Source organism: Aquarana catesbeiana, linkage group LG04, assembly GCF_042186555.1.
Source record: "Aquarana catesbeiana isolate 2022-GZ linkage group LG04, ASM4218655v1, whole genome shotgun sequence".
In the NCBI taxonomy this organism is placed as follows: domain Eukaryota; kingdom Metazoa; phylum Chordata; class Amphibia; order Anura; family Ranidae; genus Aquarana; species Aquarana catesbeiana.
Window position 1 is genome coordinate 271,834,235 of NC_133327.1, and position 15,982 is coordinate 271,850,216.

Sequence of the window (15,982 nt, forward strand, 5' to 3'; positions counted from 1 at the left end):
CATGAGACAGGCGTCACTAGAGAAAAACCATATTAAAACGGTCTAATTTTATTTATTTATACTAAACAGAGGTAAAAAGAGAGCAAGCACTCTATTTCTACTTCACAGCCACTAGCGGTAAGACTTTCCAAAGTACAATAAATTGTGCATATCAAGAAAAAGATTATAGCAGTTTTTGATTGTTCACGGTGCAATGATCAGATTACTCCATCTATATGTCCAATTTATCTTAGCTTGCATAATTATGTTGATTGTGCAAAAAAGGTAGATGCATGTTAAGCAATAGTGTATAGCCACGCAAAGCTTTTGTGGCTATGCCACCTTGGCATCCCTTTATAACCCTTACCCCATTCTGCGAGTCCTCAGGTTTTTTTTTAGCAAGCAAACCACAGTAAGGGCTTGCTCACACTTGCCTAAATTTCTAACTCTCAACAAATGCTCCTATAACGTTTGCATAGCGTTAGTATTTGCGTCAGACAGGCATCAAGGAGCTTTAGTATGGGCATTAGACAGGCATTTTTTACAAGCATTAATGAGGAGTTAAAAATGCTCCCCAAACGCCCTTATGGGCAGTTTAGAAGCATTTGACGAGCATTAAAACTGCTCCACAAATGCCTATTCCATTACAGTAAATGAACGAATCTGAACGCTCCGCAAGTGCCTGCCAGAGCATTTGCGAGGCGTTGCCATAGACTTGAATGGGAGGCGTTGAAAGGCTTCAAAACGCCTCCCGATTCAAAATGAGGCTTAAATTTTGAAGCGACACAACGCTAACGATTAGTGTGAACAGCACTATGTGCTGTCTATTGTATCTTGTGCATAGGCGCTTGAGGGGCCTTTTCTTAATGCCAGTGTGAACTCAGCCTAACACAGAAACAGGTGAGGGTGTCCCATGTTGTGTACTGTACTCTAAGATAAGGAATTTTCAGGTAAGTCAGAATTCCTTTTATCTTAAGTGTACAGTACAAGACACAGGCTTGACATTCATAGACTATAGAATGTCCCCAAGCAATGAATAAGAAGGGTGGACAACAAGGCCAACAGAACTGTGTTAACATGCCCAACAAGCGTAAGCAAACCCAACTCAGAATTCTGATGATCCTTGCTGCCAAAAGCCATTTTAGCAGAAGATTAGACTCCCACCTGATAGAACTTTGAAAGGGTATAAACAGAGGAATGGGTGGCCGCCTTTCACGTCTGGGCAAAAGACATGTTGGAATGCTCAGGAAACCTACGTTACTCATTTCCTTGCCCCTCTGTCTTGGTATCTAGTTTATTTCAATGAGGAGGTTATTCTAGTTTGCCTTGAATACGAAGATGAAACTTTCAATAGGAAACTATTGATTGGGACAAAAGGGAAGGGCTGTATAGTGATTATAAATATTAGTTTTTATCTGACCCTCGTGGACACCCTGGAACCCATCCATGGAACACTCAGGGAACCATGGTCCCAGGTTAAGAACCCCTGTTCTAGGGTGTCCACATAAAACAGCAAAGATAACTGCTGTAACTGCTCAGTCAAGGTACAGTCCTGAAATACAGGATCCTGTAGCTTATACTTTGTCCTAGTCCAATTAGCAGCACTATAGTAAATAGAAATTGCAGCAATAGCTGGTTGCAGAGCCAGGCCTGCCAGAGTAAAGAGCCTTTAAGAGCATCTTAAACTTTTTGCCAGCATTATCTTTGAACGAATGAACATCTTCTATAGTTACAGTAGGATGTTTAAGACTGAAACAGGAGGGGGTAAAACAGGAGGGGGTCTACTACCAGGACTTTTTTTGTGAACTTTAGTTCCACTGGATAGAGTTTGACAATGATTCTCAGAGGGATTAAAATCTTTTCCGTGTTGTCCAAAACTTTATAGATTGGCTAATTTTTTTGTTCCTGAACGGAGAATGTCTTTCTCCAAGTACCCAAAAGGGCACTGTGAGATAGAGGATCAAACGAGGCAACACCAAGGCTTTTGCACACAGCAGAAGTGAGCATGTCCACAATCCACATATTGCGTGAAGCCATAACATCAGCTGTTTAGGAGCCTGGGGGTGAGAAATCTGCAGCCTCCTCTTTTCATCTCCCTCTAGGCTTACCTCTCCTAGAGCAGACATATTGAGCATCAACTCAGGTAGAGATGGTTGGGTTGGAGAAGGAGCCTGGCACTTTTGAGCCATGGACAGTGATGGCTCCATTAAGGCTACTGGTTGTCCGAGGAATTGAAACACAGTTGTAGAAAAATCTGCCTTTGTCAGGTAGGCCATTTATTACATGCCTGAGATAGAGCAAGAATCTTATGCAAAGACTGGTGTTAAAATAGGGTCCTGCTTCGATGCTAGGGAAGCATTGTTACTCTGAGCAGTCCAAGTGTTTTGCAAGCCTTCGTCAGAGAGAATATTAATCTGAGCTTATGCCGCAGTTCCTTTGTGCCCGTTTTTCACCATTGCTATTAGTGAGGGTTATTTCCCTGTGGGGTACTCGCAGAGTATGGAAATGGGGAAGTGTGCCCATGAAGGAACAACATGAGTTGTGACTGTCCTGTACTGAAGTCTCTGTGAAATAAGGTGGGAGGAAGCAAGGTAAAGTGTATGACCTGTGGTGTATTGTAACACCTGGTCATCTATCTGCAACTAAGCTCTAAATAGTTCCATTTTTGTGCCAAGTTTGAAAAGGTTACCACTGCATAAGTGATTAAATTACAAATACATTCCTTGTTGGAGGTTGTGCTAAAGTTGACTGAAGAAAGTAAATAATAAAACAAATTAAAAGCGAAGTACGAGTCCCCCCCCCATTCACACTTACCTAGGTGGATGCAGCATGGGTCCGATGCTGCATCTGTCCCCTGGCACCGCTACACTGAAAACCGAGTGATCGAACACCACCAAATCGCTCAGTTTTCACAGCTCCATGAGCAGAGAGCTGTAGACTGTCAGTCACAGCTCTCTGCTCTTCTCTCTCCTCACTCATTGGAGCGTTGAGCTGTGGAGAGGGCAGAGTGGCTGTCTCAGCGGCTCGCCGGGAGGCTGAGACAGGTATCAGTCGAGGCACCTGGTGGATCCAGACTCCCATTGTCAGCAAGACGTGGCGTCTGGACTGACTCTCTGCTGAAAACGGGTCACAGGAGTGCGTAACAAATTGCACTCCTGTGAGCCATAGGAGAAGTACAGCCAAATGAGCTTTGGCTGGACTTCTCCTTTAAGCTAAGAATGAGATAAGGTCCATCATCTTAGAACACTAGCAAAAAAAATAGGATTTTTTGGTCATACTTACCTGTAAAATCCTTTTCTTTGAGTACATCATGGGACACAGAGTTAGGCAAATATTCATAACCTACTGGGTTATACTTCATCGCCAGGTGAATGGAAACTGGTAAAACCAAAAAGTCTTTAGAAAGGAAGAGATCCCCTATATAACCCCTCCCATACAGAAAGTACTTCAGTTTTGTAGCAAGCATTGAATTCTCAAAAAAAAGGTTAGAGCCACAAACAGAAAATTACATTCCTCTACTGCAAATCACAGGAACCTCTGATGAGGCTGAAAGATAGGCAAGTGTAAATACGCGTCTTTCATATCGATGAAGGCTAAAAAGTCTCGCGTCTGGAGCGAGGCTACAATTGAGCGGACAGACTGCATACTAAAAGGACTGGATTAGTAAATACTGGTTCAGGGATCTTGGGTCCAAAAATGGGCCTTGTGTCCATGTTTGGTTTTTGAACCGTAAACAGGTTCGCGCTTTCGGATACAGGAACCTGTAAATCACTCCTTGATGCATTAAACGATGTAGTGCCTGAAACAATAAGTCTCTTTTTGGAGGATCCGAGTGAATGCTGGATCTTAGAAACCTTTGAGGGGGGAACGCCCCGCAACTCCAGCTTGTAACCGCGGGATATAGTTGAGGTGATTCACTCGTCTTGAACTGTTGTTCTCCAAAATGTCCGCAAAGTGCAGCGGCCTTACCCCCATCTGATAGAGTGGGGGCGTCCCCTCAAAAGGAGGGCTTGGTGCTGGGTTTAGAAGAGTTTTGGACCCAGGGCTTTTTCTGGCCCTGGCCTTGCAGTTTGCCCCTGGCCTTGCGGCTTCCCCCTGGCCCTAGCACCCTGTTGGCGGAGGAACTGCCTTGGCGCTGAGACACTAGAGGAAGCAGTCCCTGAAATTTTAAATGGGGGCCTGGTGCTTTTCTCCACAGGAAGTAGAGAACTCTTCCCTCCGGAAATCTTTTGGATATATTTGTCCAAATGATCACCAAATAAACGTTCCCCCATGAAAGGGGAAACCTGTCAATAACTTTTTAGAGGACGCTCGGCTGACCAGTTTTTAAGCCACAAAAGTCTGCTCCAAACTAGGAGGCTCCAGGGAGGGGGATCTGTCGCGCTTCTTGCCACCCTGCGGGATGGAGGCCATCAGGCCAGCAATCCTGTGCTCTAACCCGGCTAGGGCCGAGGACAGTTCATCCTTGGTGATGAAGGGTGAAGGAGCAGCGATGACTGCAGGCACAATACCAGTTAGGCGCAGCGGCTCAAACTGCCCGGAAGCCTCTGGTCTTTCAGGGGATACGACACTAGGGATACGACTAGGTTCATCAGGAACTACTGATGACATAGGTGTGCTCTTCCCTGTAGTGTTAGTCCTGCTTCTCTTTTTTGAGGACATTTACCAGCCACAAAAAGAGTACCTGGGTGTAGTATTAAAACACCTCTGAAGGGAGACCCTTTAATAGGGCTCACCAAGCCCCTAGGCAACAATCCTGCTAAGCACCTTTAGCCTGCCAAGCAACACCTGGTGACTCACGTGACCCAGGTAAGGAGAAATGAACCGCTGCAAATGCCTGGTTCAGAGACTGCTGTGTGTCCCAAAGCTGCCTTCTGGAAGCAGCGCATTCTTGGCATACAAAGCTTAAATAAGCTGGCTGTGCACCGGAACGTTCTGTGCATGCGTGGCGAGGCGAACAGGCGTGGCTGTATTTGCGTATAATGCAAATCTTCGTATGCCCAGATAAAGGCTACGGTGCATGTGCGGCGAAGCCATGTGCACCATGGCCGTCAAACTGCTAAGCCCAGCGGCGCGCTTGTGAATGCACGTGCATCATGGCGAACCGGCACACCATCATACAGGTAAAAAACTCACCCGTATGGTCCCCGCACACAGGTGTCCAGCCTCTAGCTAGCTTGACTGATTGTTACAATCACTGGGACATCCCACAATAAAGGGTTTTCACTTAACTGACCAGGCTAGGGCAGCTTAGAAACTAAGAGCCCAATATTCACCCTTCACAACGGGTTCCTGTCACTTGAGGACCCTTCAAGGACTGGGTACCTTTTTCATGTTTAGGGTCAACTCCCTTGGACCTGTACAGCACCCTGCAGGAATACCTTAGCGCTGTCCAGGATTCCACTTTGCAGGGTCCAGCGCCCGGAAGCCGCATTACAGGCAAAACCTTGCAGGATCTTGAGTCTTCTTTGCGAGCCTCGGGTACCATTTATCTAAGCATATTAAGCCTGTGTCAAATGGATCCGATCGGTCAATCCCTTGATTCATTTAAGAACTGTTTGTGGGACTAGAGACCTGAAGCTCAGAGAGCTCAAACAACCATGCCATCCACCCTGCAGACATGGGTAAAAAACTGAAGTACTTCCTGTATGGGAGGGGTTATATAGGGGATCACTTCCTGTCTAAAGACCTTTGGTCTACCAGTGTTCATTCACCTGGAGATGAAGTATAACCAAGTAGGTAATAAATATTAGCCTGTATCCCATGATGTATGAAAAAGAAAACAAATTAAGATATAAAGGAATTTTGCCTTGCCTGTTAATTTTATATCTTGAAGTACGATACAGAACACAGGCCACCTTCTCCTTTGTTCCTGTGCTACTCTGCTTTGCTTGATAAAAAAATGTTTGCTTAAAAAACTTGATTCAGGGAATGGGGTAGGATTTCAGGGGGATATAAGGGGGGGGGGGGGGTCCTCAAAAGATTTGCAAGTGTCCAATCATCTGAAGGCACTAGCTTATATCACAGTGTCTGAAATTATAAAGCTTTTGTCCATTCCAACATTATGCCTCTGCTGTCCAGATTTGGAATGTGGCAACCTGTTCCTCTCTTCCTACCTTTTAAATGTTCTAGCACGTGGAAGCCTCTGCTAATATAGTTTTTGGCCACAAGAATATATAAGTAGCACTCAGAGTTGGGTTTGTTAACCCTCGTTATTGATGGGCATGTTGGCACAGTACTGTTGGCTTTGTTGCAAGGGGGGGGTCCTCAAAAGATTTGCAAGTGTCCAATGATCTGAAGGCACTAGCTTATATCACAGTGTCTGAAATTATAAAGCTTTTGTCCATTCCAACATTATGCCTCTGCTGTCCAGATTTGGAATGTGGCAACCTGTTCCTCTCTTCCTACCTTTTAAATGTTCTAGCACGTGGAAGCCTTTGCTAATATAGTTTTTGGCCACAAGAATATATAAGTAGCACTCCGAGTTGGGTTTGTTAACCCTCGTTATTGATGGGCATGTTGGCACAGTACTGTTGGCTTTGTTGCAAATCCTTCTTATTCATTGCTTGGGGACATCCCAGAGTCTATGAATATCAAGTCTGTGTCCTGTACGATTAGGATAAATATTATATTATTAGTTTGATCAATGGTTGCTTTGTATCATTACATATTCCACTCCATTATTAAAGGAACTTAAAAGTGTAACCTCACAGGGAATTCTATTTTACGTGCCATGAAACACATAGCAGGATTGTCACATAGAATGTGTACACGGGTACCTCAAACCTGTAAAGGAAAGGCAAATCAAGACCCATTGTATACTACGTGAAGAAACCTTTCAACAATCTAAAAAACACAATTAGCAATTTCTAGCACAATAAACGCACATACAAGCTGACCCTGTGCTCACCGGTCACCACTTTAAAAGTCTGGCTAATGTTTTCACAAGCGACAGCCCAACCTCAACACAGTGTGCACTGCGCGGAAAAAAGAAAGGCATGGCCGCTATAGGTACTAGAGCCTGGCTGGCTACTGGGATGTGAAAGGTAAGCATGTGAAAAATGTCGGCGTTTAGCTGTACTAAGCCCCTCTTACACACTTGTGTGCAGGATCAGCTCGTGACCATAGACGTAAGAGACAAGTGGATAATCGCACACCAGAACTTCACATAAAGCTCCAAAAATCATAATCACAGACATCACAACTCCACAGAGAAGACTATTAACACGTTTCACGCCGCCAGGCATGTTATGGGTAAGCCTCCGGTGGTGTGAAATACGTTACCAAGCTTCTCTGTAAAGCTGTAAAGATGTCTGAGGTTTATGACTTTTTTTAATTTACAGAATAAAGAAGCTGGAGTTTTATCTGGCGTTTTAGTGTGTGGTTATCCACTTTTCTCTTCATATATGTATGAGAGTGAGGGGTGATGCATAGCTCACTCTTGAACCCTTCAACCTGTGTGTTGCACACTCCTGAACCCTGCGCTTTATGCACTTCTGGTTTTACTTAAAGCGTTTGTTACCCCAACACTTCATATTCCTGACATGTGCCTGTTGTACCATGTACTTGTATGAGAAAGTAACCTGTTCTCTTTGTATTGCTTCCTTTATCTGAAATCCCTGGTGTTCCAGCCAGTCCCTCTGCTTTCCTATTAAAAAATTACCACACTAAGCAGGAGAACACACCGTGGTCAGTTCTCTAGCTATGCTGGGAAATGTACTCTCCTCCAATGATCAGACTTGTCCAGACAAGCCCCGCCCCCGTTGCACAGCCATTCACTGAGAAGCTCAGTGTGCTGCTGCTTCTACCCCCCCCCCCCCCCCCCCCCCTTACAGCTCTTATGCAGCTGAGAACAGAGGCAATGTGGGAAAAGAGGCATTTATAATTTTTTTTTATATAACTATTCAAAAAATGTTTTGCCTTTAATTTCTAATTTAAAATAATAACTTGTTTTACAAGGTGATCGTTTACACCCACCATGTTATGCGGTGCACACAACACACCACATCACTACTCCCACCATGTGCAAACACAAAGGGAGCCTTGCACACAAGTGTCTAACCTCCAAGTAAGAAGGGAAAATAATTATCATAAGGATGTTTAGGACTATAAGTACGCATTTTTTCAAAACAGATTCTGTACAAAACCTTTTTAGCGCTATACGGACAACAGTAGAAAAATATCTGAATTATGCATGGATAACACTACACTTTCACTACTGTGCTGCTTTTGGTTTAATCTCAAACAGCTACAAAATAAAGCATTTGATGGAAACTTTGTCAAATGCAAAGCATCTCTGTACAGGCAGAACTCATTCAATGTGCTAAAACAAACCTGAAAAATAGTACAATGGAAATATGAAACAAGCTAAGGATACACTGATTGCAAGACACAAGCAAACAGTGTGTAGTGGTTCTGACATAGTGCATGCATTTCATTTCCATCTATATCACTAGAATCCATGAATTACATAAAAAAAAAAAAAAAAAAAAAAAGATGAAAATACATGCAGTGTAGACAGGACAGGGCAGAATGGTTTTATGTACGGAAACTTAAAATGCAAAAAAAGAAAAAAGCAGTTACATTTAATGAGCCCATCCAGACTTGTTCACTATGGGCGTTGCGTTGGAACTTAACGTTGGGAATTATCTGAATTGCATGTATGTATCTCATACCTGATGGGCTACTAAGGAAGATGAAATGCTGGTGCTACTAAAGTGATAGCTGTAATATTCTGGGTTCTGCTTGGGGTCTGTGCAAGCTGCTTCCCCTGTACACACTAACCACAAGGGGTCACTTGCTCAGCACTGCCGCCATTCTAAGTTTGCCTTGTATTTTTTTCAATGAATATAAAGTATTCTCTGTTTGGACAAACAGAGTTCCTTTCATTACTGCTCTTACCTCATCCGTGCCCAAATCAGAGAACATGTTTTATTAATTGAAAAAAAAAATAAATAAATACAAGGCATTCTATGAATGGTGGCAGTGTTGAGCAAGTGATCCCCTATGTTCAGTGTGCAGAGGGGAACCGGCTCACAAAGAACCCTAGCAGGACCCAGGACAGGCACAACTATCACTATAGTCGCACGATTACTACAGTGATTATCAGCTTCCCCAGAGCCCTATCAGGTATGAGATATGCATACTTACATTCTGCCAACTTGGTCCAATGTAGGCATGCAATATAGTTTTCTGGGAGTTCTAGTTCAGGTTTAAATGCACTGAATTAAAAGAGCTGCCTACATACTATATGGTCAAAAAATAACTCAGATGTCACCATTTTGTCTGATGCAGCACATTTCAACGTATGGTAGGGTAACCCTAAGCGCTAACATGTGATGGGTGTGGTAACATGCTTCATTATTGCGTGTTACTGCAACATGGGTGGTGTGAATGAGCCAGTGAACATTTTCGAGTAAAATCTACCTCTTTTGGAAGACTTGTGTTGGAAAGTAGATATTTTACAGAAAAGCAATATAACATTCTACCTGTCATGTTTAAAGTGAATTGCGAACCAAATTTAAAAAAAAAAAAAAAAAAAAAAAAAAAAAAAAAAAAACAACAAACATGTCATACATACTTGCGCTGTGCAATTGTTTTGCAGGGGCCCTGATCCTCCTCTTCTGGGGTCCCTGCCCATGCGCTCCTGGCTCCTCCCCCCTGACAAGATACTCATGCGGGCTCAATGCTGAGCCATGCTGTATGTGTCCATAGATACAGCATGGCTTGGGCCCACCCCCTGTTCTCTCCTCACAGGCTGTGATTGACAGCAGCAGGAGCCAATGGCTGGTGGGAGAGCAGGACACAAGATTTTTTTTACCTAAATGCGGAGAATGTATTAAGGTAAAAAAAATTTCTACCTTTATAACCACTTTAAGAACATTTTATTAAAAGGGGTACAAAACATGTCTAAAATAGATGCAATGATACAGCCCGTTTCTAGTCTAAATTTAGCTTCAAATGTCTTGCAGAATCTGTAATAAACTAAACTACTAAAAACAAGCAGTAGCCACATCTTGTGATCTGAAAATATACAGTAGCATAATATTTATAGGGGACTATGACAAGCTACATTTCCAGAACTTTACATAAAGGCCCACAGTCAACTTTATCAAAACACATACTACTGTAGAAATAAGCAGCAGTTTCACAAAGTGTGGGACATCTGGTTAGAATCAGACGCCACTATTGTAGACTAACATGACTCAGAGGCTACTACCAGTCTCCTTTAAAGACTGGCCTCTGTGTGGTCCTGTATCTAAGGCCCCATTCACACCTGAGCGTTTTGTAGCTTGAAGCTACAAAACGCTGGAGGTGAAAAAAAATCAATTATTCTCTATGGAGATGGTTCACATCTCCACTTCAAAACGCCTGAAGCCAGAAACTCCAAAACGCCTGAAGCTCAAACAAGTTCTGGAACTTTTTTTTTTTAGGCAGATTTGGGCGTTTTTCTGCTTCTTACATTGGTGACCTTTTGACCTGTACAAAAATCACACGACTTTCTGCCTGAAAACGCTACGCTCAAGTGGGAATGGGGCCTTATGGATGACTCGATCATTGTATGGTCCCCATGGCTCATAGTTGTTCGCTATCTCAGCCCATAAGGTAGCGGAGAGAGGATACATTCCTAAAGAAAACTTGTTCTTATACTGGCCCTAGAAGTCTGGGGGTTCTCCTTGAGTTCTATGAGTAGCAAGGGTGGCGTTTTCTTTTTCATTTTTTACTTTAGGTTCACCTGCTATTATTTTAGTTCACGTGTGTTATTGTACTACCTTGAGCTGGGGGATGCCCAGAGGCTCTGTTTTGTAACTTTACCTTCTTTTCGAAAATAATAATAAAAAAAAAAAAAAAAAATCAATAACAGAAAACTGTTTCAAAACACTACCATATCAGTTTTACAGTGTCAGGAAAAAAAGTTTTCCTTTGTGACTAAATGAGAATCATTCTGTGATGATTGAGCACTTAATATAAAAGTATATGTAAAGGCAAAACTTTTTTTTTTCATTTTGGATAGAGGGAAGAGAGATTAGAACTCCTGTCAGGTTATTTTATTGCGGTCTGTGTCCATATTAGGAAAATCTTCCTCTCCATTTGTCCTGTTTACCTGTACCACTGACAGTAAAAGAAAATCCCAAGTTTTGTGTCATCACCAAAAAAAAGAATAGAAGGGAAAATCTTTCAATGAGGAATGCAGTTCTGGTGACCCTGGGGATAAGCCCAAATTCATACAATTTAGAGGGCTTTCCTCTCACGCCCTGTTTTGGATATGGAACAGGAAGTGAAGAGAAATCTGCCCAAATGGCAAAAAAAAAACCTGACAGGGATTACAACCCTTACAAAATAGAAAAAAGTTTTGAATTGAAAGAATTGACTTGGCTGTATGTAACATTCACAGCACAAGTGAGCTCAACTGTGGATACATTAATATTCTTTTAGAATGCAGCGAACACAATCAAATTTATATTATGAGGTTACAATAGAATTTTATAGTCCTGTAAACCTATCCCAATGCAAAAGTGGCCCAAAATCAGAATCAATCATGGTTTGCTAAGAAGCAAATCTAGTCTACCAAGAGAATAAACCAGGACTCTGCCACTATCAGGATGAGGCATTAAGTAAGCATGCTTGTATATTTTCCTTGTGCACAAGCCACCATGAAAAAATATTTTAATTCCATAAAGTGCTTTAGATTTTGTAACATCAACTTAGAAAAGATATTTCCAATACTTAACGGATGGCCCATGCAACAACCTTGTCTGTAATGTGGGAAGCCCAACCCACAGGTACTGCAGCCCCATTATTTCATCTAGTGATCTAAGCTAATGATTGGATATTACAAGCACACAAAGATGAAGAATTTACATTAAGTTTATTTACACTACAGTTCTATCATGCATCATACAATTTCATCATGATGGTTAAATTAATCTACAACCCTATCTCCAATCTTTATTGAATGGGACATACAAATCAATGATGCTTTGCGTTTACGAATAGAAATTAAAAAAGATGCTCTACCTACACTGAAGGTGATGTTACAGTTTCTGAAGCAGAGACTGTAAAGACATGCTTTTTACCATCCAACACAACACAGAAGTAGAAGCACTCTAGACCTGCTCTTATCAATCTGTGAACCATCACAAGCAGTGCTGTGACATCATGAAGAGTTTAGTTACTGGATATTTTTGTGCAGCTAGAAAATGACCTTTTGTGACACGTCTCACATGCCACTCACCTAACAAGGAAAAAAGTCCTGGTTTATGCTCTTTAACATGCACTACACTACAAAGGATTTCAAGCGGTAATGTGTCATGCTTTAGGTGGCAGATAATTCCATGCAGGGTTCTTACCACTAAAAGGGCACTATCATCTGTGTGCTGAGAGCGTCTGGATGGTAGGGAACACTGAGATGAAGGTAGGGAAAGATGGAGCAATGTCAATAACACACACACACAATGGAGTAAACATAAAAAGGATAAAATGCAACACTATGGTACATGATGGCAGCACACATGGAAGGCGACAATCTACTTATGGAAAATGAATAGGATACAGGATGGCAATAAAGTGACATTTCCTAAGAAGACTGAAAAGAAACAGAATCTACATCAGAAATAAAAAAATGCTAGTATTGGATTAACAGTGACATCTGGAAACAGCACTGGAGTGTTCAGATCACATTTAATTCAACTGCTGGTACACTATATACAAATCCACATAAACTATTCCCTTCAGATGCAAACATAACACAAGCAAGTTTATAGCATGTGATAAGCTACTGACATTTATGGTGATCTATCACTACAGAAAGCTATGACCATTACTACATCATTGCCCCTGCAAATTGAGTGTTTTTTTTCTTCCAGGGAACATAATACTTCCTACTGTCTACAGGGACTAGGGGAACTACACAGGCTGGAAAAGTGTAAACAATGTGTGTTGAAGTGGCAAGTGACAATAAAAACATCCTAAGTAATAAAAAAAAAGAACTAAAATTATTTTTGCTTTCTGCTTGTAAATGGACATTTAGGAGCAGTTGGGCTTTTTTCAGCTAACCCTGAACTCTCCTTTATGTTATCTTATCAGTACATGTACACTGGTTAATTTATAGTAGTTTCTAGGCAGTTGAGTTTAGAAGCATTTTTTGCAAAGCAAAAAAATGCGTTTAGGGTGGATGTTGACAGGCATTTGAAACGGCAAATGCCTGTAACAGCGTGTAAACACAGTAACCCGCGTTTAGCCATGTTTCATTTACAGGCATTTTTGATTGACTATTTGTAAAAAAAAACGCTTCTAAATGCAAACGTGGCATGTAAATGTGGCATGTAAACGTGGCAAAACTGAGGTTTTTAAACAAAGACAATAATTAGGGCAGAGCACACCATTTAAATGGTCAGTCTGGATGCCCCCCTCTTTAATAGAAATTTGCAATAACTCCCAGTTTATTTCTTACACTTCCTCTTTTTTAATTAGGGATACACAAACTCTATATCAGGGATATGCAATTAGTGGACCTCCAGCTGTTGCAAAACTACAAGTCCCATCATGCCTCTGCCTCTGGGTGTCATGCTTGTGGCTGTCAGAGTCTTGCTATGCCTCATGGGACTTGTAGTTCTGCAACAGCTGGAGGTCCGCTAATTGCATATCCCTGCTCTATATCCTTCTGTGACCATAAAGGACGGGAACTCTAGATGTGGGAGACCTAGCTGATGTCTCTACATCGCTGATGCTATTCATCGGCAATCTTTATCAAATTAAATTTGTCTTTGAATCTGTGGCAGCCTGGTAAGATCATAAATGATTGATGCATTACTTCCTTGGTTATTTATTTGTTTTTTTGATTGATTTTTCAGTTGTTTCCTGTTCATGCATGAATTATCATCCATACACTTACATATATATATTCTGTAGTGTATTAATGCAAAACTCTATTATGTAAACATGTAACAATATATCTCATCCATGTTCTCTTTATTATTTATAGTATACCACAACTTATGCCAAAACTCCTGAGAAAGCTCCAAATGAGCGAAACATGTTGAGTGGTATTTAATCAAGTGGTATTTTTTCTACTGTCTGCTCACTATTAGATGTGGATATCAAGATATACACATTGTTTTTAAGTAAAACCATGCTATGTAATTTATTTTAATTGTAATTAATAAAGATTATTTTTTTTTTTATGAATAAACTATACATGCCTTTCTACTCTACCTACCTTGAAATATAAGCACCTTAAAAGTCCCAGGGTTGTTTTCCTTCCCCCCTTTTTCTTTTTTTGACGTTTTTAAACATCGGTTACTATCTGTCAAGTTAAATCGTTCAGGATAGGTTTTAAAACTCCCCATGTACATTAACATGACAGTATGTTTGATAAATAAAACTGCACATGCCTGATAATTCAACACCTAGATAGAGGGGAAATGGCTGCAGAAACGTATCCTACATATAAATGGAGTCTAAAAAAAAAAAAAAACCCTATAAAAATATTGAGAGAAACATTTAAGCCATTCACGATTGGTCTTATGCAATCAAAATTATTGATTTAAAAGTAACAATGTAGACTTTCTTATAAAAGATTTAGATTATTATATTCATCTTTTCTCACTTTGGCTCAGCCTGAGGCTTTAGTTTCAGCACTAGCAAGAGGTCACCTGACGTTTTTGGACCCATTCACAATAGGAGCTGCATGTGAATCGCACAAGAACGCTGATGCGATTCCTGTGCAATTCAGATGCAGTTCTGTACAGTGAAATTTTAGCCCATTCAAAATGAATGAGCGGAAATCACACTGTACCAAAAGTAGCGCATGCACTACTTTAAGTGTACAGCAACCGGATCGCATGGTACTTTTGTACCATGAGATCTGGTGTGGGCACTGCATTTGCAACCTGTGTTTGGGGTGTTAACTTTGCACTGACCCCGGCAGCAGATCGCAAGGGCAGTGAGATTAAGATGCAGTGTGGGAAGCTGCACAGAAGAATGCCTTACCTGCAATGCATTCCAGGGTTGCACTACCAAAAGCTTAACCTTACATACTAACCCCCAGCTCCTGGGAAAGCGTTTGGCATTTATTTTACATTTTAGCTATAAGGCCGTGCTTTTTGACCAGTTATCTAGCCAGGGGGTCGCAAACTTTTTACTTTGAGGGCTGCATCATATATTTCAGAGATATTCGCGGGCCGAAAAAAAAAAAAAAAAAAAGTTTACAAATTAATCCTCACCCATGAAATAGCATAGAATTTGAAAGGCTGCCCTCAGAGCCTCGTGCACCAGGGCTAAACACTAATGCCACGTACACACGGTCGGAATTTCCGACAACAAATGTTCGATGTGAGCTTGTTTTCGGAAATTCAGACCGTGTGTAGGCTCCATCAGACATTTGTTGTCGGAATTTCCAACAAAAATTTGAGAGCTGGTTCTCAAATTTTCCAACAACAAAATTCCGATCGTGTGTACACAATCCTGACGCACAAATTGCATGCATGCTCAGAATCAAGCAGAAGAGCCGCACTGGCTAATGAACTTCATTTTTCTTGGCTCGTCGTACGTGTTGTACGTCACAGCATTCTTGACGTTCGGAATTTCCGACAACATTTGTGCGACCGTGTGTATGCAAGACAAGTTTGAGTCAACATCTGTCGGAAATAAATCCAGGATTTTGTTGTCGGAATGTCCGATCGTGTGTACGTGGCATTAGACTTTCCCCATCAGACACTCCCTGTCCATTTCTGTCCCCAGCAGAGTCTCCCCATACATCTGTGTCCCCATCAAGATCTCCTTACACAATTGTGTCCTCATCAGACTCTGCCTGCACATTTGTGTCCCCAATAACACCCCCTTGCACATTTGTGTCACCCTTTACAGCCATCCCCGCACGTGTGTCCACATCAGAGACCCTGCCACACACTATCCTCAAAGCCACCTCCCCACCCCCATTAAATCCCCATCAGAGCCCCCACATCAGAGTCCCCCCCCTCACTTGTGACCCCCATCTGAGCCC

At 41.8% G+C, this 15,982-nt stretch overlaps 1 protein-coding gene across 21 annotated transcripts in view; it reads right to left on the reverse strand.

The window, feature by feature from the left end:
• Positions 1-15,982, reverse strand: part of LRCH3 (leucine rich repeats and calponin homology domain containing 3) — a 170,977-nt gene that overhangs the window by 25,485 nt on the left and 129,510 nt on the right. For 13 of the 21 annotated variants that reach the window (XM_073626536.1, XM_073626525.1, XM_073626528.1 and 10 more), the window contains one exon: positions 12,330-12,383. The exons of the other annotated variants lie outside the window; for them this stretch is intronic. In XM_073626536.1, coding sequence (XP_073482637.1) covers positions 12,330-12,383 — 54 coding nt within the window. The remainder of the gene's footprint in view (positions 1-12,329; positions 12,384-15,982) is intronic. 21 annotated transcript variants of the gene reach the window in all.